Source organism: Thermobia domestica, chromosome 2, assembly GCF_964235325.1.
Source record: "Thermobia domestica chromosome 2, izTheDome1.hap1.1, whole genome shotgun sequence".
NCBI classification, from domain to species: domain Eukaryota; kingdom Metazoa; phylum Arthropoda; class Insecta; order Zygentoma; family Lepismatidae; genus Thermobia; species Thermobia domestica.
Genome location: NC_137455.1, coordinates 330,488,566 through 330,513,024, shown reverse-complemented (window position 1 = coordinate 330,513,024; position 24,459 = coordinate 330,488,566). Strand labels below are relative to the sequence as shown.

The 24,459-nt window shown below is 33.0% G+C and overlaps 1 protein-coding gene across 2 annotated transcripts in view; it reads right to left on the bottom strand.

The window, feature by feature from the left end:
• The window catches only part of Vps13 (vacuolar protein sorting 13C), a 426,449-nt gene that overhangs the window by 140,593 nt on the left and 261,397 nt on the right, over window positions 1–24,459 (bottom strand). The window contains exons 41-42 of one of the 2 annotated variants that reach the window (XM_081749100.1): window positions 18,113–18,160; window positions 380–583 (exon numbers count right to left, since the gene is read on the bottom strand). In XM_081749100.1, coding sequence (XP_081605226.1) covers window positions 380–583; window positions 18,113–18,160 — 252 coding nt within the window. The remainder of the gene's footprint in view (window positions 1–379; window positions 584–18,112; window positions 18,161–24,459) is intronic. The other variant, XM_081749101.1, reaches the window with a different exon arrangement.

The following is a 24,459-nucleotide window of genomic DNA, read 5'->3' as shown; positions in this document are numbered from 1 at the left end:
ACAATAATAATAATAATAATAATAATAATAATAATTATTATTATTATTATTATTATTATTATTATTGATTATTATTATTATTATTATTATTATTATTATTATTATTATTATTATTATTATTATTATTATTATTATTATTATTATTATTATTATTATTATTTCTCACGAAATACAGTTAATTGCACATATTAAATACGAATAATATGTTAACAGCTAAACATTAATTTCTTTTAAAGTTTTTTGCATACACCAATACTCTTTTACTTCTAAAGACTTTTCGAATATCTTATTACACCGAGATGAATAAATCTCATTTCCCAAACGCCCATACAAGATTTTATTTTATTTTATTTCATGTTGATTATATATAACATCTTACTTGAAATGGTCCAGTCTTTGCCTTGCATATAACACTTCCTGCGTTACCGGCAACGTCCAGTGAAAATTTCTCTGACCACTCACTATCTGCAATTTTAATAGCTGCCTTCTTTTTACCAAAGAAATTCTTTGCTTTGAAGGAAAACATAATTGGCCCCTCGAAATCTTCAGGATGATAAACCACATTGGCAGTCTCATCACCTGTCTGTAAGAAACGATGAGATAAACTTATTATATTCAAGTCGACAATATAAAGGAATATTTACTTTAATGTCACATGCATTTGTCACGATTTCATATGTAATCAGAAACTAAGAAAGCAGAATTTATAATAAGCTAACCCTTTTCTATATGTTATTAGTCGAACAGTTTTATGAAATATCTACAAAGACACATACATGAAATTGCACATGCTATTATGGAATAATTTTTTTATGTTCAATACCACAATCCAACTGAAAACACAAAAACTCTTGGACACATACATATGTATATGTAGTAATTGATCTGATATTTCATGCTGAAATCTTCCTGACAAAAATTTAAAATTTGTTTCTGTATTCAAGGCTGTGCCCAGGAATTTTGAAGTAGCACATTGTGCTACTTACGTACGTAATTTGATATATGCTAATTTGCCAACACAACTCCCTGGATACATCCTTATTGTATTTAACATTTTTATCCTTATTAGTGACTAATTTACATTTTTACTATCCAACTAACAGTACTGTAGAGTTATCATTTCCACGTTTATTAATTTTACACAAGTATCACAAATTCGTAATACATTCAGAACACTTAACCCCACATTTATGTAACTATTACAGAGATACATTCATTGACATGCTTTGTATGACCCAACCTATCAACGACAGTGACAAAATCTTGCAATCTCAATAACGCTGGCATTCAATAATAACAAACAATTCACAATAACGCTCTTAAGTAAGTCAAGATATACAATAAATTATCGAAAGTATACTACAATAATACTAACCGCGATGTATCACCACGAAATATTATATATATATATATATATATATATATATATATATATATATATATATATATATATATATATATATATATATATATATATATATATATATATACAGAATATTAAATATATTCTTTTAACCAGCTTACGTAAACTTACAGAACTGTGTATATATATATTCTTAAAAGTAAGAAAACTACAAATTTAAAAGAAAAATGTACTTATATCCAGATTCTTATTTATTTATTTATTTTTTTTTTTACATAAAATTAAGCTTATCTTAGAATACATAAATTCCAGCAAGTCATATTATTACATCACAATTACAAACGAACTCACAAAACTTCTGTCAATTAAAAGATGAATTTTGGATTTGAGTGGCACAAGTATTTGAAATGAGACTCTTAAATGTCAAATAAATGCAGGTACGTGGAAGACTGTAGCTCTGCACTGAATGACTTCCTGACTCTCTTTCATATTCGTTTATACAAGATTTAAGAAATTGAACTTTCTGATCAGCGCTAATTTATTCAATCGCAACTGATTTAATGAAACAAGTTGAATGACTCAATTAGCCTCTTTTGCATATGAAAAATTGCATATACAATTTGAAAGGCCACGTTTAGAATTATTTGGTTAAATTTCAATAACATTTAGTACCAACTCGAAAATTTCGTCGCTATCCCTGCGGTTATGACGACAAAAAAAAAAAAAAAAAAAAAAAAAAAAAAAAAAAAAAAAAAAAAAAATTGCTAGCTATACTGTTGGAACTTGATGTGCTTACCATATACCAAGCAGGTGAGCATTTGCTATCTGCCTGATCATAGCCCTTTTCTACTGTCATAGTGCTAGTACTTCTATTATTATTAATTGTTATTTTTCAAAAAAGTAATTATGTTTTATTAAAGAACAATAAACCCTCTATTTAAGTGACTAATTGAGACAAAAAAATGTCTGTGGGAAACAAGCTACACTATTGCCAGACCACAATCACATCCGTTGCCGCGTTGTTTAAAACTTCCGTCGAAGTTTTTGCCTTAACATTTTTTTCCCCAACTACATTTTTCCACATTGCTCGAGTTCTGCTCGTTAAATTTGAAGTCCGTTGATTCTATTACTTTTTAAAGTGATGGTTTTCTATATTAAAAGCTTTTGTTTATCCTTGTCTTCTCAAATAAACAAATCTTCTGAATAGACAGATGGTTAGTAAATGTAGTCTCAGATCAGATCCGAGCCTCAGGTAGGATACATGCAATTTGGAACCAACTTTAAACTGTAGATCCACATTTCATGGAAGATTGGTTTTTAAAGTGTTAACAAGCAAATCAACAATGATCCGTTTCCATCCGAACAAACTGAAGTTGTCGCTTAGCTGGGATATTACCTCCGACACTATTGATCATGATCGATGACATCGACACCGTATGGACTATTGTACGACATCGCAGTTTCTACTGCAGAAGACTTCGGTGCAGATATACCAGGAGTATATTGTACCACTTCTGCTTGGAGGCTTTCCAGAGGCTATTTATAGTGCGAACCAGATACGATGACTAGTGCCATTTGAGAAGTACAAGGCTGGATTCTTAACGAGAATTTCCTCGAACAGAACTAGCATGGATGCTAGTTGCACCCGCCATGCGTCGAAAGAAGACCAGCGATGTTCTGACGTGTGACTTAAAGCTTTGTCCTGGTTAAGTTCCACACGATGGGTGTCGTCGTCATACAATGCTAGTATTTTGTCTGAGTAAACTGAGGATAACACATGTTCTTATTAACAAGCAGCATCGATTTTGACATTTTCTTTGACTCAACGAAATTTTGAGCTTCCCTATGCAGCAAAAGTTAATAACAATTATAAAATATTTCGAACCCCTGTGGAGGAGGCTGCTGTACATAACGTTTAATTATAACAGTAAACTCATCCTACCAGTAAGCCATTGTTCTAACACTGTTCTACTATGTGCGAAATACTAAAGCTTGCACAAACAAGAACTATGACGTACCCCTCCCAAAAGTTATTTTTTCTGCGACTCATTATAACACCTTTATTTATATACACAAAGCCTAAGATATTGGTACATATATGCGAACAGTTTTGTCGCAGAGTAAAATCCGCTTTAATAACTATAGCTGTCTGCAAGTTGTTCGAATGGAAACGGATCAGCCTCTGCATTACATACGTCTACTATTCAAACCTATGCTTATATTCATGAAAATTCATAATAATCTAAATAATAAAATAATGATTGTAATTAATTTAGATAATTATTTTCTTCAGATGCTATTCTTCTGTAAAGGTGAAGGAAGAAATGTCGGTGAATAAAGATGGAAATCACTGTGACAATCACAACACTTCTTCATTTCTGCTAAAATCTTACTGTGTTAGTTTCAATGATCATGCTGTAAAAAAATAAACTCTCTTGCACACTTGCCTGAAATCAGAACTCACCCTAGCACTCCAGGCTAAACTAGACACACTAGCAATTGACATATTCGATGCCCATCGCTGAAAGCAAAATCAATTTCTTTTAATGTTACAATGTGTAAAAGAAAATAAAAGTGATTGTGAATTTGAACGTTTTCTATATTAACAAATCTTTGGTATATAATTGAAAACCAAGAATACCAGAATCTTTGCTGTATTTGTAAAACTTTCTAGGATTTCATGTCGTTGTCAAGCTATTCTCTAATTATGATTATTCCTTCAAAACATATCAAAGCTTTCAGATTATAGTTAATGCAATATTGTTACATCCATTTTACTTCTCAGTTTATCTGGTGTAAAATTACATATTTTCTTGTATGATGAATGAATGATATAGTGATGAATAAAGTTGTTCTCAGTACTACTTCATGCTATTCTACGGCAAAAGAGCTCTCTTCACTGGCCTAATAGAGTGTGTGTGTGTGTGCACTTTTGTTTCGATTCCCTGTGGGAGAGCTTTGAAATTTCAACGCATTACGGTCGATTCCACCTTAAATTGTTGGTTCAGTTTCATATAACCTCGACAAAGGAAGGGAAGCTAAACTGAAATCTAATCAACCATCCAGAGCAAACCTTTGAAAAATTTAATCTGGATGATAGATGGTGTGTACCAAATTCAAAACTTCTAATACCAAGGGAGAACAGAACCACTCCTATCATTGCACAGATAATAATAATAAATTGGTATTAATGCCTCCAATAGAAATGATTCTTGTTCAGACGCTCGAACTTTTTTTTTTTTTTTTTTTTTAAACCACCACTTAAGAGCCAGGAGTCGTCTAATTTCATCTGTTGAGATTTTCAGTGCCCTAGATGATTCTACATCACAGCTATGCTTCCACCGTATTACTCTGCAATTGAACGGAACTGACCGAAGTAATTGATCCAGTTTCACTAAATCCTATTCAAGTACGCGACTTATACGTATACATGCTAGATAAGGCTTTTTTTTTTTTTTTGTTTTGTTTTTGTGCCTTTGCACATAAACATTAAGTTGTATTACTGAAAATTGTAGGATTTATTGTATGGAGTTATTCAAGACTGAATACGAAAAAAAATCTCCATTTCAAAAAGAAAACAGCAAAAGAGACCTACGATGAAATGAAAAATGTTTATAGCACAGACTGCTCACTCTTCAGCACTACGAAAATATGGGAACAAATTTTTAAAAGTAGTTGTCCTATAGACGATCACCTGACACACCACTAACAACGGCAAGTGCTGCACACGTATCAGTTGGTATTCCCACCTCACATATCCTATATGTTACCAACGACAATTTTTTTTCATTATTTTGAAACTCATATGCCAAAAATAAAACAAAATATGATCCTATATAAAATGAATTGTTCACAGAAAAAGTCACAACAATTACATATACTGAAAAGTGACATTATAAGCATCTTCGCTAAAATGCTTCATCAGAAAGGAAGGGAGAGAAGTAAGGAAAAAAGAAATGGAAGATTATAGAACAAAAGAAAAGCTGCTAACGATCCCTCGAACTTATCAGCTAACAACTCAGTTGTGCGAAAACCCCACCGAGAACAAAAGATCCACCCTGTAGTATCCTCTTTTGCCAACTTCCTCACCTAATACCATGCCAGCTTCCATTCAGTAATACAAAAATTACTGAATCTTGCTTGCTTATCCATATTCTTTCTTATCCTCAGAAAATATTTTTATCGAATCCCCTTCTTCTCACCTAATCTCATACGTAAAAAGATCTGTTGCTCTAAACAAGAAATAATACATTGGATTATATTACTCTCTGTCAAGTATCTGCGGTTCATGTTTTACGTTCTTAGCACTATCTCTCACACCGCTGCGTTGATGGCAATAATCAGAAGTTTTGATATCGTAACCTGCCCTCAGATGTTAAAGGATATACAGATATCGTCGGATTGTGACTATAGAATTAGATTGTTCCAGACGCTGATTGAGTTCTGCAGTCAGTTGTACCGCATTATCTCTACGGTACTCTGTGACAATCCTCTTCAATGTTTGGCGATCTCTCTCACTAGATGTAGTTACTGTCTACTATTCACCTCTGCTGTCTTTTGATGTCTTTTGCAATGAGTTATATACGTCATTAACTTGAATACTGTTGTTCTCGATATACCTAATTTCTTAACCTTTGATTATTTGTTTCAACTAACCGTGTACCTATGATTTACTCTCTGAAAATCGGAGACCGTCTCCTATTTTGTACATTATCTGGCCTATTATATGCATGACTCCGTACTACACCGCCTCACGTATTACTCATTATCACCAAATACACAAGATAGTCGCAGTACACAGATGTTCAGTTTTACTAACTCACAAAAGCTGTATTGCAGTACATGGCTGCTTCCATTATTATAATAATTATATACAGATATATATTTAGAGGAAATCCACTTATAGTCTTCGCTGTACAATAAATTACTGAGCAATATATTACTTACTACCAATATGACGTTAAATAATATTTTCAATTATACTTTGCATCATCAATGTATATCAGAACCATTCATACTTTCTTTTCAATAACCTTGGAATGAAGAGACAAATTTGACTGGAATTTTGTTTTAATAGAGAGACTATAAATTTATACGTACCATAAATTGTATGACAATAATTAGAGTTAAGCACAGTGTTCGAAGTGGAAAGAAAACAGAAGCGGTATGTTTTATTACGATTTTGACTCGACATATCGACTATCTAAATGCTGAAATACAGTGAGGGTATGTTACCTAAAAGATTTCATTTTTTTTAACATAATGACTGCAAACCATTGGAGAGGTTCCTTGTAGTTAGGGGGGAGGGACACATGGAAAGACTGATCCCCCACTAACAATTTTATGATTTTTTTAAAATCCTCTTATGTTCAGTGGCGGCTTTAGCGGGTAGGCCGGTAGGCACGGGTCTACCCAAAAATTTTGAAAAATATATGAACGCTAAAAAATACAAGAAAGAGTAAATATATTTTCCACTATTTAAATTAATGGTAGATAATTATTTAAACAAATAGCATCAACCACTACTGTAAAAGAAATTTCCTACTGTCATTAATCAATCAAATGTGTATATGTATCCATAAGAGAGGGAGCGGCCTACCCAAAATTAAAATCCTAAAGCCGTCCCAGCTTATGTTGCATTATAGAGAATAATACAGAAAAATGCTCAAAACCCGAATTTTATATTAACAATTTCCTGTTGGAAAACTTCCGGACCCCCACTCGACTGAAGGCTAATCCAAACGTCAGGAAGATCCGATTCCCGACAGCAAACAACCCCTAAATCCTCTCATGCTCAAAACACGACATTTATATACATTAAGGCAAGACGACACACATATATACGAAAGAAAATTCAATAAAGCACATCAAAATATAAACTAGATGAATTTATTTGAAGACGACTCGTTTTAAAAACAAAAGGTAGGAAAATAAGAAAAATGTCTAGTTGTCAACTTAGAAATTATTTCTACATAAAAAATAAAATATTTTTACGTGTAAAGCTATTCGTCAAATACTGTGTATAAAAATGGATTTGTTAAAGGTAATTATCATCTACTCTCTAGTGACGTATATCTTGATCACCGAAAAACCAGAAGCGGTATGCCTTCATCACTGAAAAACCAGAGGCAGTATGGTATACCACCGCATACCGTCTCACATCGACCATTGGTTAAGCAGCCAGCACAGATAAGGAAATCAGAGTGTTCTTATCAAACAACAAATACAAATCGATTATTGATGAGAACCTATAAAATTCAAATTCGTTTGGATATAATAAAATCTATCTCATGCAAGTAATTATGATCTGCTAGAAAAAGTACGAAGATATCAGCAAAATCTGAGAATATCCTATACCTAACAGACCAGGAAAAAAAGAGGAAAGATTACAAATACGAAACAAAGAAACAACATTTCAAAGCAACTATTATTACTATTGAAAAATTATTAAGAGAAGTTAAATCATCTGAAAAATATGAATTAAATTTACTGTAGAGTGATTTCATAGTAATAGTAAAAAAATCCATGCTTGAGGGGAGACTAATGCATACATGCTACATGCAAGAGAAAAAGAATAAAATCCATGAACACACATATATTACAATGTCAGCATAATATGGTAGTTCCTTTTAAGCAAATCTTAACACGTGACTAGCGTTTACACAGTATATCTGAACGTCTGCTACAACTCTTGCTCATTTCTCTTACACTTAGCTGGTACAGGAAATATGAAATTACATATTATAAATGATTGACCGTGTTTTAAAATGTTATAATTTCAAAGCAATAGATTCCACTCTTTGTACCAATCACGGAATGGAACAGCATCGTCGCCGACCAGATAGCAGCATGAACTCATTCTAACACACAAACTTCGCAGGGTCAACTTTTTCTTTCTTTTTTTTCTTTTTTTTTTTTAATAATAATATGAAAGTGTTTATTACAGTGGAATTACATACCTCTATAATCGGAAACACACTTAATTGTTTGCATACTTCCACAAAACATACAAACACCAAATTTTGCATACTTGTTCGTCATGAGATGTGAGTAATGGGAAAATTCCGATATCACGAAAAAGGCGACATTTTCCATGTAAATGAAGTGTCGAAATTTTTCGTCGTTTCGAAATGCTGGTTTTTAGAGTAGTTCCGCACACCATAGAAACGTCATATTTTGTCAGGCAGTGAAGCTAGGAACATAGTTTATGATAGAAAAAAGAGCATTAAAATTCGTTTTCGTTTCGCGGCGCAAATCGAAAAAATGTGAAATTTGTAATGGCTGTATGTAGGACGTTGAAATTTCGAGGTGATGTTTATTCTGATGCGTAGTTTGCGAATCCGCCCTTAAACTTGAAAAAATAGTCATGTTGGGTGTAAGAAAGTGCTAGGAATGTTATAAGGGGGCGTCTAATTCTACACAATTTGTAGATATAGTGGAATCACGAAATTGCGTTCAAGTGTGTAGATTACAGGGCATGTGAGGGGAAAAATCCAACATGTTGGAAAAGTCGTCATCTTCGATTCAAAATGGCGGCTCAAAAATTTGTAACCATGAAAATTGTAAGTTGTGCTCTATGTAGGTAAGCCAGGTTTCCCTATGTTATTAAGGTCGTAGTTCAGTTTAAGTGAAGAAACAAATCATTGGAAAAGTCGCCATCTTGAATGCAAAATTGCCATATTTTTGAATTGCCTTCATTTGGACTCTTATGTGGTATATTGAGGAGAATAAAACAAACAGAATTCAACGTAGTAAGTTAGCTCCGCGGTAAAGTGTCTGCTTTCTGAGTAGCAGGTCTGGGTTCGATTCCCCGCCGAACCTTCTATTTTCTTATGTTTTTTTTCTTATCACGTTGCTTCGTTTTATCAAAATAGTTTCTGTTGGCATTGCGTGAACAAAATATTTTCGTTATTACAGACACAGACGAAAAGAATATATTTATACACTAACTGTTGATATCGTCTCGAAACTAGGCAGTATGTTCGTGTGAAGCTTCGAGACGATACTCAACTATTTAGAAAGAAACATATGTAGCTTTAGAGATGGGGCAACACCAGTGTTTCTTTCAGAAACAATGTTCCTGAGGATCACAGTTAGTATTCCCAGGGGCACTGCTCATAGTATTCTATTTATTATTCTATTATACACGTATTATTTGGTCTCCTGCGGGGGCACTCTAAGAGCCCCAAGGAGGTAGTGTACCCCCAAAAAACATTTTGGAAAAAAACATTGAGCATCGTTTCCACGATATAGTATACAGACGAGATAAAAATACATTTTGTCTCGCGAGGATAGTGTGTGCTTCGAACCGGAAATAATTGCAAACAATCTCCCTTTTTATACTGGTCGTTTAGATAGATGCGTATACCAAGTTTGAAGTCTATACCATAACTGAAAAAGTATAAGATTATAACTTTTAAGGAAATACACACACACACACACACACACACACACACACACACACACACACACACACACACACACACACACACACACACACACACACACACACACACACACACACACACACACACACACACACACACACACACACACACACACACACACACACACACACACACACACACACACACACACACACACACACACACACACATATATATATATATATATATATATATATATATATATATATATATATATATATATATATATATATATATATATATATATATATACGCACCTTTTGACAATTTTCTCGTTGGCAGCGTATATAGTTATAATATACGGGATACGTGGAAAAGTGCCTCTTTCGGTTCAGTAGTTTGTTTACAGGACCGGTTGGAGTGAAATGCGTTTTATAATAGACTCAACCTTATAGGCAAACAATATATGCTATGAAAATAAACTTTCAAAGAAAGAAAAAGTGAGAAAAAGATTGTTAGGAATCGAACCCAGGTCTCCTGTCTAGTAGGCTCACGTCTATCCCCTACACTACCGACTTCCTTAGATTTTCGACTTCGTTCTTACTGCTCACATAATACTGGTACTTTGCGGCCGGCATCTGTGGGGAATTACACCTCTAAAATCGGAATAGTAATCGGGTTATATATGCGTTTTTTAGTATCATTAAGGAAATGATGTCTTGTTATTTAATTGTATTAAGAAATGAGAAAGACACCATTCTAATACACTGTTATACTACTATGCAAAAAGTGGTTTGTTTAAAATGCTATAAACAAATTTTCAAAAGCCTCCAATAATATTCATATTCTAAATTACTTAGTTAATAATCGTCTTCATTGAAAATATGAGAGTAAAGATATACGAAGACTCTATGTAATTGCCCAGTGTATATAAACATTTCAAGAAGTCTTGCTGCCCAGTAAGTACATTTTTTTACCAAAGGACACCATTATAATAAGATGTATTACGTTACACTGCAAAAACTAGTGTTGAATCAAATGTTATGAACTAATGTTTAAAAAGCCTTAACAAAATTCATTTTTATAAATTACCTACAAATTGTAGTCTTTATTGAAAATACAAGACGAGAGATACAGGTTGACTGCAAGAAATTGTCCAGTAAATATGAAATATTTGAAAAAGTCTTGCTGCAGGTAATATGTACAACTACGCCCAAGGTTTCCATTATAGTCCACTGTACTACATTACAGTACAAAACTAGTGTTCACTCAAATGCTATGAAAAAAATTTAAATAATTTCCAACAATATTCATATTTGTAAATTACCTAGTAAATTGTAGTCTTCATTGTAAATACAAGAATAAATATGCAGGGAGCCTGAAATATTTTCGCACTCTTATATCACAGATGTGAATTACTTTTAGTGCAGGTAATATGTACAATTAACAACAGGGACACTATTATAATACATTGTACGTACTAAATTACACTGCAAAACATAATATTTAAAAGGGTGGAAAAATTCACATTTGTAAACAGTGAGTGTTTTCGGAAAATGAAAGGTTTAATTGGTAGGCTATTGCAAGACAGTTTCCGCTGTTTATGTTTCAGAAAATAAATTCTGTTATTGTCTCTAACATGTATAGATGTGCGCAAAGTGTATATAATTAGCCATGTACATGATTGCCAGAATAGAAGTAGTAATAGAGTTCTTCTTATAAATCGTGTGTTTGCTGTCCAAAGTTAAATGGAAGAAATAATACCGGTTCAATTGAAGTATGCGTTGGTAACAGGTGTGTGCTGTAAAGGGAAGTGAATTACTCAAGGAATAGTTTTCTAGAACTTGACACCTTATGGTAAAGCCATGACCGGGGGTCTGGGGGCGGAGCCCCCAGCGAGCTTTAGCGAGTATGTATTCTGAAATCAGATGCAACAGAATCACCAGGTCACCGGAGAGTTCCAAGATAGTATCGACATTCCAAGGATACAGATTTCTTATAAATATAAAGCACCAACGACTAGGAGCTTCGATGAAATGGAGGGGAGTTAGAAAGAGTTCACGAAATTCAACACATTTGACAAATCGCGAACTTGTATTACACACCCAAACATTTAGAAGATCTTGCGACGGTGATTACAACAGAAACCATACTGCCTACAACTACTGTAACCGGTCAAATAATATCAAGCAGGTAGCACTGAGGATGATGATTTTCTTATCAGTTTGGAGGTCAGTAACAAGATAACGTTTCAATTAAACGATTAACTATTATAATATCCGAATATGAGCTCGAAAATTCTTAACGCTGTTGTGAAGAGTAAACAGGATATCTCACACTTATCACCTACATCTGTGCTATTACAAAAACAAAGGTGTACTCCTCACAATATATATATATATATATATATATATATATATATATATATATATGAGAATCTCTCACATCTTTATGTGTTGCAGTTGTGACTGTTTCCGCAATTCAACTCCACCTCATTGCAAAGTTAACGATGCGCTTATTTGACACTATTATGACAGCTCCCAAGGTTATCTAACCTAAAGATTTGTGATATCTCTCTTGGAAGTATGTTAAATTATTTACGCGTTTCCATTGTCAGAAACACTGAATAAACTCAGGAACCAAATTACCACTTCAGTAGCCATATGTGAGGATCAGAAAAGAGTGAGCTCGGCTCTCGAGGTCAATAATTGTACGCGAAAAAGTGTGAGCAGAAACCTTATAATTTGATAGCGAGCTCGAGCTTCAATATGATTAGTGACTGCACCCATGAAGATAGCGAACCTGATCCTTTAGTGAGTGTCAGTTCAAAAAGGTTAATGAGCGCGAGTGTTAATGAGGATAGAGAGCTTAAGATCGAATAAATGTGAGCCTAATTGAAATTACTATGGGCAAGCCTCATTGAGGATAGTGAGCTTAAATCTGTGCGAACCCGAACTGAAAAATATCCATCTCTGGCGGAGAATATACTACACTCAGGGCTGGCTCTATTATATATGCAATACGTACATTTGCACATAGCGGCAAATTTTGGGAGGCAGCAGAAAAGTGGCATAAAGCATACAAAATTGAAATATCTACTCTGGCCCTATTTCTGATTTTCCAAATATGAAACCAAGATTTTTTTCTTTATTTATATAAACAATGCAGTAATGATCTATTTTTAAAATGATAGTGAAATTAAATATAGTGCTTTTATGGTTCACTCCTCAAGACTAGAAGTCAATATGAGGCTGTAACTAATTTAATATATATAATATTTAATATATTTAATATAATTTAATATATAAAAAAGTATACATACATATATATATATATATATATATATATATATATATATATATATATATATATATACTTTTTTTTTCAATAGGCAGCACTGGCAAGAACTTGATGCTTAATATTTGACGTGTCATAATTCCTATACGCTTTTCGTTACTTTGCTTTGTATCAAATGAACGAACAAATATAATTAGGTTTATTTTGTTAAAGAAAGCAGTAGAGTAATATAAAATAATTTAACCTTGATTCTTGATAACACATGATAACTTTGTACGTTCTCAACGACGCTAGAACTTTTCTTGTTAATAATTTGTTATTATTATTCAGTGAATTTCATATTTTCACAAACACTATTAAAATTATGATTTGATAAACTACTTAAAATCGTGGCTTTTAGGATGTGTTACTTCTAGAGTAAGAAGGAAGGCCAAATGATGTCATTGTAAGGGGAGACAAATTGCATATGGCCGGCCCTAACTACATTATTCGTAAGCCGAACTACAGTACCGCTTAAATGTGAGCAGGACACGAAAGGAAGTCATACCAAACATTTATATTGAATAAAACTTAGACAGTTTCCATTTCTTATTTACCTTTCAATATTTTATATGTATTACTTTATGAATTCTGTTTAGAAAGCCTGACGGAGCATTTGCAATAAACCTGTATTAATAAAAACAGCCTTCTTTTACAACTCCGATTATTTCTTTTTAGCTCAGGATTACTGTAGTCAAACATCCAATACAATATACTACAATAATTTCTGCATGTCAAATTAAATTATACCTGCATACCAAATTATACGCATTATTGACATAGTGTCATATCTCAACATTTTTAAATTCACTTGTTGTCTGCAAATCAAGGAAGCAAGGATTCTGGCTGCAATGAAAGAACTTTTTCCGTTAAGCACTGAGTAATGAATCAGGATAATTACGACAAAACTCCAATTGGCAGGTGTGGAAATCAAACGTGGGATCATTCGATTATTGCAATTTGTGTGGAAATCAAACGTGGGATCATTCGATTATTGCAATTACAATAGTCTTCAGTAGTGTAATGTACTGTACATACGTGTATTTTTTAATGTTTTTTAAAGCTCTGTACTGTCCTATCTTGCAAATTTCTTTGTTATATGATGGTGCTTATTATTTTCTCTCTTTCAGACATATTATATATATAAACTGATTCCATATATACGGATCATTTACAATTCTTTTTATTTTGGTACTATTTAGTATGAATTTTGAACTCTAGTTAAATAATTTATATGTCAATGTATAAATAAAACCAAACTAAAATAAACTCCTGACACAACAGCCCGTAACGGGTCAGGGCCTACCAATTGGCTTGTGGCACTTATGCCTTTGGGGTGATATGTGGTCAGCACATTGGCTACCTTCCCCGTTAACGCCGGCTTTCTAGACCGGAGTTTGCTACTTCTTTCTTCTATGTAGCTTCTCAACTGTCCTCACGACGCTGGGTGGACGCCATTTCGCTAACACCATCTAATGAGTACGAACGCTTATCCATTTTTCCTCGGACCAAACTTGGCAGTGCTTGACTTTGCTGATCTTATGAGAAGTGGTATTCCAGTGCACCTTGAGCGTTGGCATCAATGTATAGATAACCTAAGCTTAAAATATTAATGGATAAAGAAAAATAAATATTTTAATGACACAAATCATAGTTATAACACAGGGAAGGAGAATATACGTCGCAAAGACATTCGGTATGTACGAACATAGAGTTTGTGTAACACAAGTTAGTTCTGTTATTTAGTGTGTAGTTTGTTCTAACAGTTTCCAGTAGCATTGCGATTATTGCTGATAATACGTTCTGTTAGTTGCTAAAAATATAGAAATCTTCATTAGAGATCAGGATCTACTAACTACTGTGTGTTTATGGAAAACAAGAATTCTTGCATAAATATGCTTGTTACGGAAATAAATTCTAAGTATTGAGAATACCGAAAGAAAAAAAAGTTGTAAAAATACAAGTTGAAGACACAGACATATACAATAAATTCAAAAAGACAGGCACTTGAAAATTTGGGTAACAAGGATTCTTTCTGTACTAACGAAGAGCACCAATTTTCCACCATCCGATACAGTGTAGATTCACCCCAACGGACCCAGTTCAGAAAAAAATAAAACATTGAAATGACTATTTCTACATTTAAGAAAGATTTTTCACACAAGCCACTTAAGAACTGCACATTACATTCTACTTGTTCATGGATGTCTGAAAAGCTATCCAACGATGATGTGATTGCAGTTGCGAAACAGAAGAAAGAAAAAAAAAATGCGAAAATTCAAGAGGGAATTGAAAACGAAGTGGCGCGTATTAAGTACAAAATGTACCCTACATTGATATATGGAGGAAATAACTGATTCTATATCACAGTATCTTTTAAGATGCGAATTCAATGATACACAAGAGTGAAAAATTCACGACTGACCGAAAATACACGAAATATGTGTCTTTATTAGATATTTTTTACATGCCCTTATTGCAAAGAAAGTGTTTTCTCTTCTTTACTAAATCAAACGAGAAAATGTGTTTGGTTGACACTATATTACGCGAGTATATAAAGTTGCTCTGCCGAATACACGTTACTCCTCAAAAAGCTTTAAAACGTTAATAAGACACTGGTAAATGTAAAACTATTTGTAGTTCAATTAATAGTTTTGAACTGTGCTACATATTTATTTGTAAGTAAGGCCCCAATATATTAGACAATTGTTTTTTTCTTTTATTCACTGTGTTAGCTCATTCATTAATCTACTTGCACCATTTATGGCATTTATGCAGAACGTATTATCATTGGTCATCGATCAAATTAGTGATAAAATCATCTTGCACAAAATAAAACCTGAACTATCAACATCGATCTAAAAAAAAATGGAATCAATTGGATTGATATCAGTCACCGAAAGCTTGTCCTATTCTCAAAAAAAATTCCTCCTTATAGACCGATATGACAAATGTCTCAATGTACATGGTACTTATGTGGAAAAATAAAGGTAAATCTGATATTTAATGTCACATGCTATTTTTGATCTTCCATCCCCACCTATGTCCACAGTCATCTGGGGAAAACTTATTTTCGGACTCTTCATCGTAGAATGGAAACACACAACCGATTGTTACGTTTCGAGGACGGGTATGCTACATACTGGACGACGAGGATTATAGGTTTGGATGGTTTTCAGACGTCTCCTTATTTGTGTGTGTCTGTGTATGTGAAAAAAGACCGACAGCCGTCCCTAAAGGGTTAATATTTGAAAAGTTTATAAAAAGGATTAAAACATTACCTATGTTCGCATTTCGATGAATTGAATTTTAAAATACAAATGTGCTCACCAAGTTACATGGATTGTAAAAATTTGCGTTTGTACAATCTGAACTTCGCCTAGCGGATATAATGAGTTAGTGTCGCCATCTGAGTCTATTTTAAAATAGGAATTCAAAAATGATCTTGGTAATGTAATGGTTTGTACGATAATACAAAAAATATCTTTGTCTAATACTCTTCGTTACTGGAAATGTAATTAATGACTTCAGATTTCACTGTTGAAATCAGTTTGATGCTTAAACTTACAAACCGTAATTCCAATTTAACTTTTAGGATTTAGATTTCTGGACTTTCGGCATCTATGGCCATGTTAGCTCGTTACATATGTGGGATGTCGTCCTTCGGCGATCACACTATCCAGGGAAAGTGAAGGAAGGAGGCAACCTGGGTCTTTATATGTTAGGTACCATCTCGGCATTTGCCTGGTGTGAATGAGGAAAATCCGAGAGGCCCTACCGGGAATCGAACCCGGGGCCGCTCGCATCAAAGGCGAGAGCATTAACCACTACGCTACGCGGGACCACCAATTTAACTTTCGAAGAGGTCCGTCGGAGATGAATCTGCTGTTTGGATAATGCGCACAAGGTAGTCCTTTCCGCTAGTACTGTAAAGATAACATCGTGTTACCCTCATTTTCTACAACAACCTCGTAAGAGAAATCATAAAATGATCTCCATATAGAAAGAACTGATGAGAAGATCTTCTTTCAAGAGACAATGATGATAAATACTTAGTCACTGTGAAACACATGTATCATACCCTATATGATTACATTCTTATCCGGAAGCACCGTTTTAGCAAGCAGAAAATATTTTCTCTGTCCTACCCATGAGCAGAAAAAAATATTTGAAGTAAGATAGGTGTTCGTCTTTTTTAACTTCGTACTGTTACCAATGCCAACAAGTCGTATAACTGATAACAGTCTATAGAGAAAATTTTCACACATTAGAGGATATAAAGAGATGGTAGAAGACCATTGTCTTGTTAATAGAAACATAGCAGAATATTAACTTCTCATTCGAAATTCAAAACGAACAATAAAAGTTAAATTACATTTATGTATTAGATTTATGAAATTCGGACATACTTTGGCATGAAGTTATTAAAACTAATGATAGTAATAACTGCGAAAAGAGCGAACATAACAGTCAAGAGAAATTTAAATGGACTTCTCGAAATTACGAGAAGTAGACACCATTTTGAAGAATTTCTGAAAAATGAAATTGAATAAGCTACTTAAAAAAGAAAAAATAGCATTCATGAAGATTCAAGAATCGACAAAGAACTAAGCTAGAAAAAGTGTAATTTGCATTTAGAAAGTAATCCAATACGGTCCACATTTGCAAGTGCTGTCATACTTTTAAAAGCTTACTTATGGCAATGTCAAAGAATTTATGAAAAGAAATCTAAAATTAATGTTAATTTAGAATTTCAAGTAACGAAAATTAGTAATAAATTACGAATATATGTCTTGTGTTAGTTGTCAAATAAGAAAAATGTGAACAAACATGAACTCTGCATGCAGACAACTATACATATACTTAACTACGCAAATCAGAACTACTGAAGCACAAAATTAAAAAAATGACGAGAAATTTCTGAACTGCCCAGATGTCACACAAACAAGCCATGCTTCCCTAGTAACGGATGAAACCTATATTTTGTTTCCTTGTTTCAATTAAAGAATTTTACACAGGCATCTACCTTAAGTGGGCTTCCCGTAACTTCATTTTTCTCTGTTCTGCGGGACTTCTGTAATGTATAATCCACGTTAAGTAAATGGATTATAAGATAAACTAGAACTAATACAAACACATACTTTGCAACTTTATGAAAATGCTTAGCGGAGGATGAAGTTCTTACATATAAGAACTCTATTAAAATTTAATTTCAAGAACATTACTTAAGGTCTAAACCTGGTTATCTAAAAAAATTAATAGTACTAAGCATTGTATTAAGGAAGTAAAATACCAAATTTTCATAGTGCTTCACAATATTCAGTTTACTAAGTTTCTGAAATAATATATTCTACTTATCTTCTATTTATGACAAAAACCTTTGATCCTTAATTAAAATTTTCATCTGCTTCAATTATTATCTTACAGAAATCTTCATCTGCAGATGTTGTAACATTTATAATTAAGAATTCTGAGTTACTTTGTTACTATATAATATTAACTATTTCTTGACATTGTACTAACCTTTGTATTCCAATGGTTTTGATCCAATACTCATTAACTTCTCATCCATATTTCAAATATAATACACTGGTGCGTTTCGTCGGGATAGCTTCTAAGTTAAATTGTGAAAAACTTAGACTGTTTCCATTCTAGAATATAACACTTTATACAAATACAATAACCAATTACTCAGAGTCGAAGTAGTAAAATATTCCACCGAATCACGAAAACACCATAAATGTTTTTAGTATCTAGTTCCTGTATATATATATATATATATATATATATATATATATATATATATGTGTGTGTGTGTCGGAAACAGTGCACAAATTTATTACATATATATCTACGCTAATATTTTTATTTTTAGGTTGTCTTTACCCGTCTTCTGGATAATCTTCAAGAATTAGTTGAACAATGCATTCACTTCTTCCACACTAACGTCGAGAAATATCGATGAGAAGGTGACGAGTATTGGAACATCGCTGTTATAATAAAATATTAGTACAGTGTCAAAACATTTTTTAAAATGTGTTCTATACGTTCAATTCGTTGTAATATTAACCAGTTTATATTCATGGATATATTCATGCATTTAACGTTATAAAAAATTATAGTACCCACATCTTAAACTATGCATCTTCAGTTCGTACATTAATTCTCAACTATTATAGTAACCATTACCTATTCATTACTATCTTTAAAATCTTCGGAAGTCTATTGCCTTCTCGCATATTAATTGTTGTCCAAGAGTTTTGTGTGGATAAAATAAGCTACATGCTTTTTCTTTGACAAAATTCGAGTTGTTAGCAAAATCAACGAGTTTACTAAACAGCGACATATAATAAATAAATAATTATATATATATATATATATATATATATATATATATATATATATATATATATATATATATATATATATACACTAAAGTAAGCTGTAAGCAAAATCTAAATAACAGCATTAATCTAGAAATACAGTTTCTAGCTGGCTGCATATTCATGAAGTTAAAAATTTACTTCGACACTAACAGTACTAGAAACTATGAAATAAAAATGTTAGATACTGGATACTCATTAAACTTCTACAGCATTTCAAATAGATGCGGAAGGCATTGTGGAAAAATTAAGACTTACATGCCGCTTCTTCATTCGTGGTAGAATATGAAACGACTTTTTCGGTATTTCGTAGGGCTTCATCAGAAAATAACAGGATATGAAAGGAAATATATTAAACAGATAAAGGAAAATCAGGCATTTTTTCTTTTTCTAAAATAAAAAAAAAGGAGAATACCACCTAAATAAAAAGCTAAAAGTGGCTTCTAAAATATCCCTGACGTTGAACAGAACGTAGAGGAACTTCTTCTGTATTCTCTGTTTACTATCATTGATGCTATAATCGAAAGTTACTTTCAGTTTTTGTTCAGGAAGTTGTTTATTATTATTATTATTATTATTATTATTATTATTATTATTATTATTATTATCAAATCTCTTCTTGGTTTTCTCTTATGCGTTTTTAATTTGATGAGGCTAGACACCTCTTATCTACAAAATTTTACGTACAAATATTATCCCGTAAAATTTGCACCGATATATTTTTTTGTATTCAAGATCTTTAGTCAATAAGTTATATTTAAGAGTTTCCCTATGAGTAATATTGAGTCATAGTTGATAGTCAAGCGAATACTTTTTATGTTGTTCCGTTTTCTATGTATTGTAAATCAATGAATGGTACATCAGCTGACTAAAAGCTTTATGTAAACAACTAAAAGTCGTGAAAACGACACTAATAGTCATCACGTTATCTTTATTTCCTAATAAAGTGAAGGAATTTAAAATAAACTTTTTAATATTCCAAATACTACAACTTAATACAAAATAACATTGAGATCAACATTTTAAATATTTGTGATCAATATAACATAACTGGTTCTACTAATACACTTTCATCATTTGTTAAGGTTTATTTTCCTATAAACTAATGTACAAATGCTACATACGTATGTACACAAATTACTTAGAACATGAAACTGTCTTTTCAGGTTATTGCCGTTGAAGAAAGCATGTCAAGACATTTTCAGAAAACGACTTAAATAACTGGAATACAGTTCTTCTATCCCAAGTAATGACTGATAGTATAAAGATGATTTTCAAGAATTACTGATGTGGTTAAGTGGTTAGCGTACGCGCGTTTGGCGTGGGAAACCCGGGTTCGATTCCCGGTTGGAGCTCATGTGGTTCGGATTCCACGTTAATCAGTAAGTCCACGTCTCATATAGCCTCGCTGCTGAATGGGACGTTAAACTCAAAATCAACTCAACTCAATTTTGTATGGATCTTATATACGAGGACAAGTCAATATATAAATCGCAAAATGAAATATCTTCGAATTGGTGATATGAGTATTACTCCTTGATATGAGTATTAGCCGTGTATGAGTATTACTCCTTGCTCTGATTTTTTCCCCAAGTGTAGATGTAGGTGGCAGCATCACCGCTTATCGAAGATGGCACTAGTGGTCAATGTCTCGTGTGGCAGAAGCAACGTAATAATTCTATTTCTGTATGCTGAGGAAGTGAACAAGGTAATGGTACCTGTTCAAGTAACAAATATTTCTCCAAGAAATACGTTTACAACTGGGTGGAACATCTCAAGCGTGTTCGAACCAGCATCAGTGATAACGATCGTCCGACAGAATTTCATAAGAACATTATCCTGAGATGAAATGGGCAAATCAACATTTGACTTGTGATGAGGTGGCTTCACAATTGAATTGCTTACATGAGACAGAGCACAATATTGTGCAAAACAAACTAAATTTTCACAAAGTGTGCGGACGATGGACGAGTTTCCCGTATACTCACTGACCTACATAAAGAAACCAGAATGCCCCTGTTATTACAGCATCTCATGAGGTACGCAAGAGAGGGTAATGAGTTTTTGAACCGCATTCTCACTAGTGACGAAATCATCATTTACCAGTTTGAACCGGAAACAAAGTGTACCAGTATGGAACAGAAACCCATCATCCAAAACAAAAAAAAAAAAAAAAAAAAAAAAAAAAAAAGTTTAAGGTTATCCAGTCAGTAAGGGAAGGTAACAGAAGCGTCTTTTGGGCCAGCCAAGGCATCTTGCTCATTTCAAGGGTAGAATTTCTTACCCTGGTCACACTGTAACCGCACCTGTATTGCTGAATCCTGACGAAATTACGGACGGTTACTTGCAGGAAACATCCAGATGCTTTGAGAAAGGGAGATCTGTTGTAACTCTCATCCACATAGTATCAATACCATAGTGGCTTTCATACAAGCCTTAGGGTTGAGTGCGACTGCAATATCCACCGTACAACCCAGATTTGGCACACATTTCATCTCTTCGGATCATTGAAGAATCACCTAGGTGGTTACCATTTACGGGATATGGAGGAGGTCAATAGGAAGGTTACCAGCTGGCCATTACACCAATCACGAACAACCTTCATTACTACGCTTTGAGGGACTCGTGAACGCTGGAAACAGTGCCTAAATGTACATGTTGATAACGAGAGAATTAAATCCAATTCATCACGTAACTCTTTACGCTCTTCTTTCTATTTTGCGACTTATATATTGACCTACCCTCGTATTAGGACTAAAATAAAGTAATGGAATTCGTGAGAACACTTCATCGAACTAAAAGCGCTGCAGAGGCATACATTAATGAAGTGAATATGAAAACAACGTAAAGTCATACTTTTGCACACAATACAAGAAACTCGTAATAATTTAACTGTTAATACACGTTGAACTACCCCCATCAAATAGATTACCCGCGATTAGTGAGAACTGGGTTTAGTAGATTCAAAGTGATAAAAGTGCACATGAAAGTTTACCCCTGGAGCATTAGTATCTACTATGACATTCACCCAACTGCCGTCGTATAAGTTTAATTAGTTTTCTTTCTTATCCTGTTACTTCCGGAGTTTCCGACTTGGAAAAAAATATCAAATAAGAATCTCTTCGAGTTTAAATGGTTAAACTTTCTACGTAAGGTATGAGAGACCCAACTTCGATTCCCGAAAGAAGTTGATGTGCTTCGGACCCCACGTATGCTGTAGATTCTCGTCTCATATAGTCTATGTAATAAAAAGAAACAAATCTTACAAATTAACTGAATTTTATTTTCTACAAATGCGAAAGCAAGTAAGTCTTAACTTTGTTTTATAACATACGTTAGGAACAAAAATAAGTAACTTTTATAATGTTTATTTCAGAGCTGTACCAACCCATAATTTCCACAGCTTTATTGTTTATATTCGACAAACTGAAGTAGATTAATGGTTTATTCTAACCAGAAAAAAATTGTTATTAATGTTCATTTGGTTATACATTGCTTATAAGCATTGGAGATCTAATGTATTAGTATGTATGTGGTAAATGGTAAAATGGACACTGAACAGCTGTTAGAAATAAAACGTAAGCAAACCATTTTAATATAAATATACACTATTATCTCATTTCTTCCTTCCTTTGGAGATAAATCGTTGAAAGAAAGACATGACAAAAATTAATTTCCTTTTTGAATGCTAATTAATAGTATTTCTACTTAAGCTAAAATATTCTATCCTGTTTAACAATTTATTTTCAGGGAAAAGCAAGTTTAGCAGGCTCATATACAGAGAACTAATACGAAGTTACTGCATAACTAAACTATATTATTACGTAAAATCAAAACACAAAGCCAAATATATCCGTAAAATATATATGTCAACTCAAAACTTCATATTATTTTAGCATGTATAATTAAGGTTAAGGTTAAAAGTTTGATAAACTGCACTGATCTTTTGATCGTGATTTCCTGTAATCTCAATCAGTTGCACAAGATTAATTTTTAGCATTTTAGTGAATCATCGAACTTTCTTAAATTTTTGATTACTTATTTCGCTCAACACATTAATATTCATACTACGTAAAACATCAAATTTTTGTGCAGAATATACCAAAATGCTGTTATGTAATAGTTCACATTACAATATAATAGTTTATATCACAGTATATAATGTACGGAATACCTCGAATTTTTGAACAGTCCACGTACTGTGAAAACCGGACAATTTTTGTTTATTTATTACTGAAAGAACAACGCACGATTCATCATCGATTTGAATCACTGTGATTCACTTTTCAACTAATTCTTCTAAATATCTTGAAACAAGATACAAAAAATAAAAGAAAATACTGTCGATTTTACACTAATAAAGATTCATATACTTCTAAATTTGAGTGATAGTATACAATATTTCTTGCCGGAAACGACAATTTACTTAGATTCAAATAGTTGCATACAGATTCAGTCAAAACGGAAAAGAAATTAAGTTTCAGGTGTTTAAAAAGCGAAACAAAATTATACGAACTTGATCGATTTCCACGAAAATTTAGGAGTGCCTGTATGGAAAAATTTTAAATCTAAAATGTTGACATAACTTTGTGCGAAATTTGAAATTACTCTTATCGTTGTTGCAGGTTATCATATTCACAGTTAGCTATTTATATTTACTTTCGCGAGATATAAGCTGCCTTCAATATAAATCATATTATTTCTGAATCAACAAATGTTTCAGGTGCAGAAATTATGTTTATATAAATAAATGTAAACATGAACGAGCACTATATATTTTCATACCACTTATCACAATAAAGGGCTAAACTAATTTATATTAATGAGAAGAAACAACCGATTTATTTTACACACCACAATCCTCTATAGGTGCGAACTGAACAACTTACTTAGAGTAAAAAAGTGGCTTGACTAGACCGGGACTCGAACCCGGGATTTCCGACTGCAGGAGTGAGAGAGTATTTGGCTGTTCTGGGAAGCGGACTGGGTT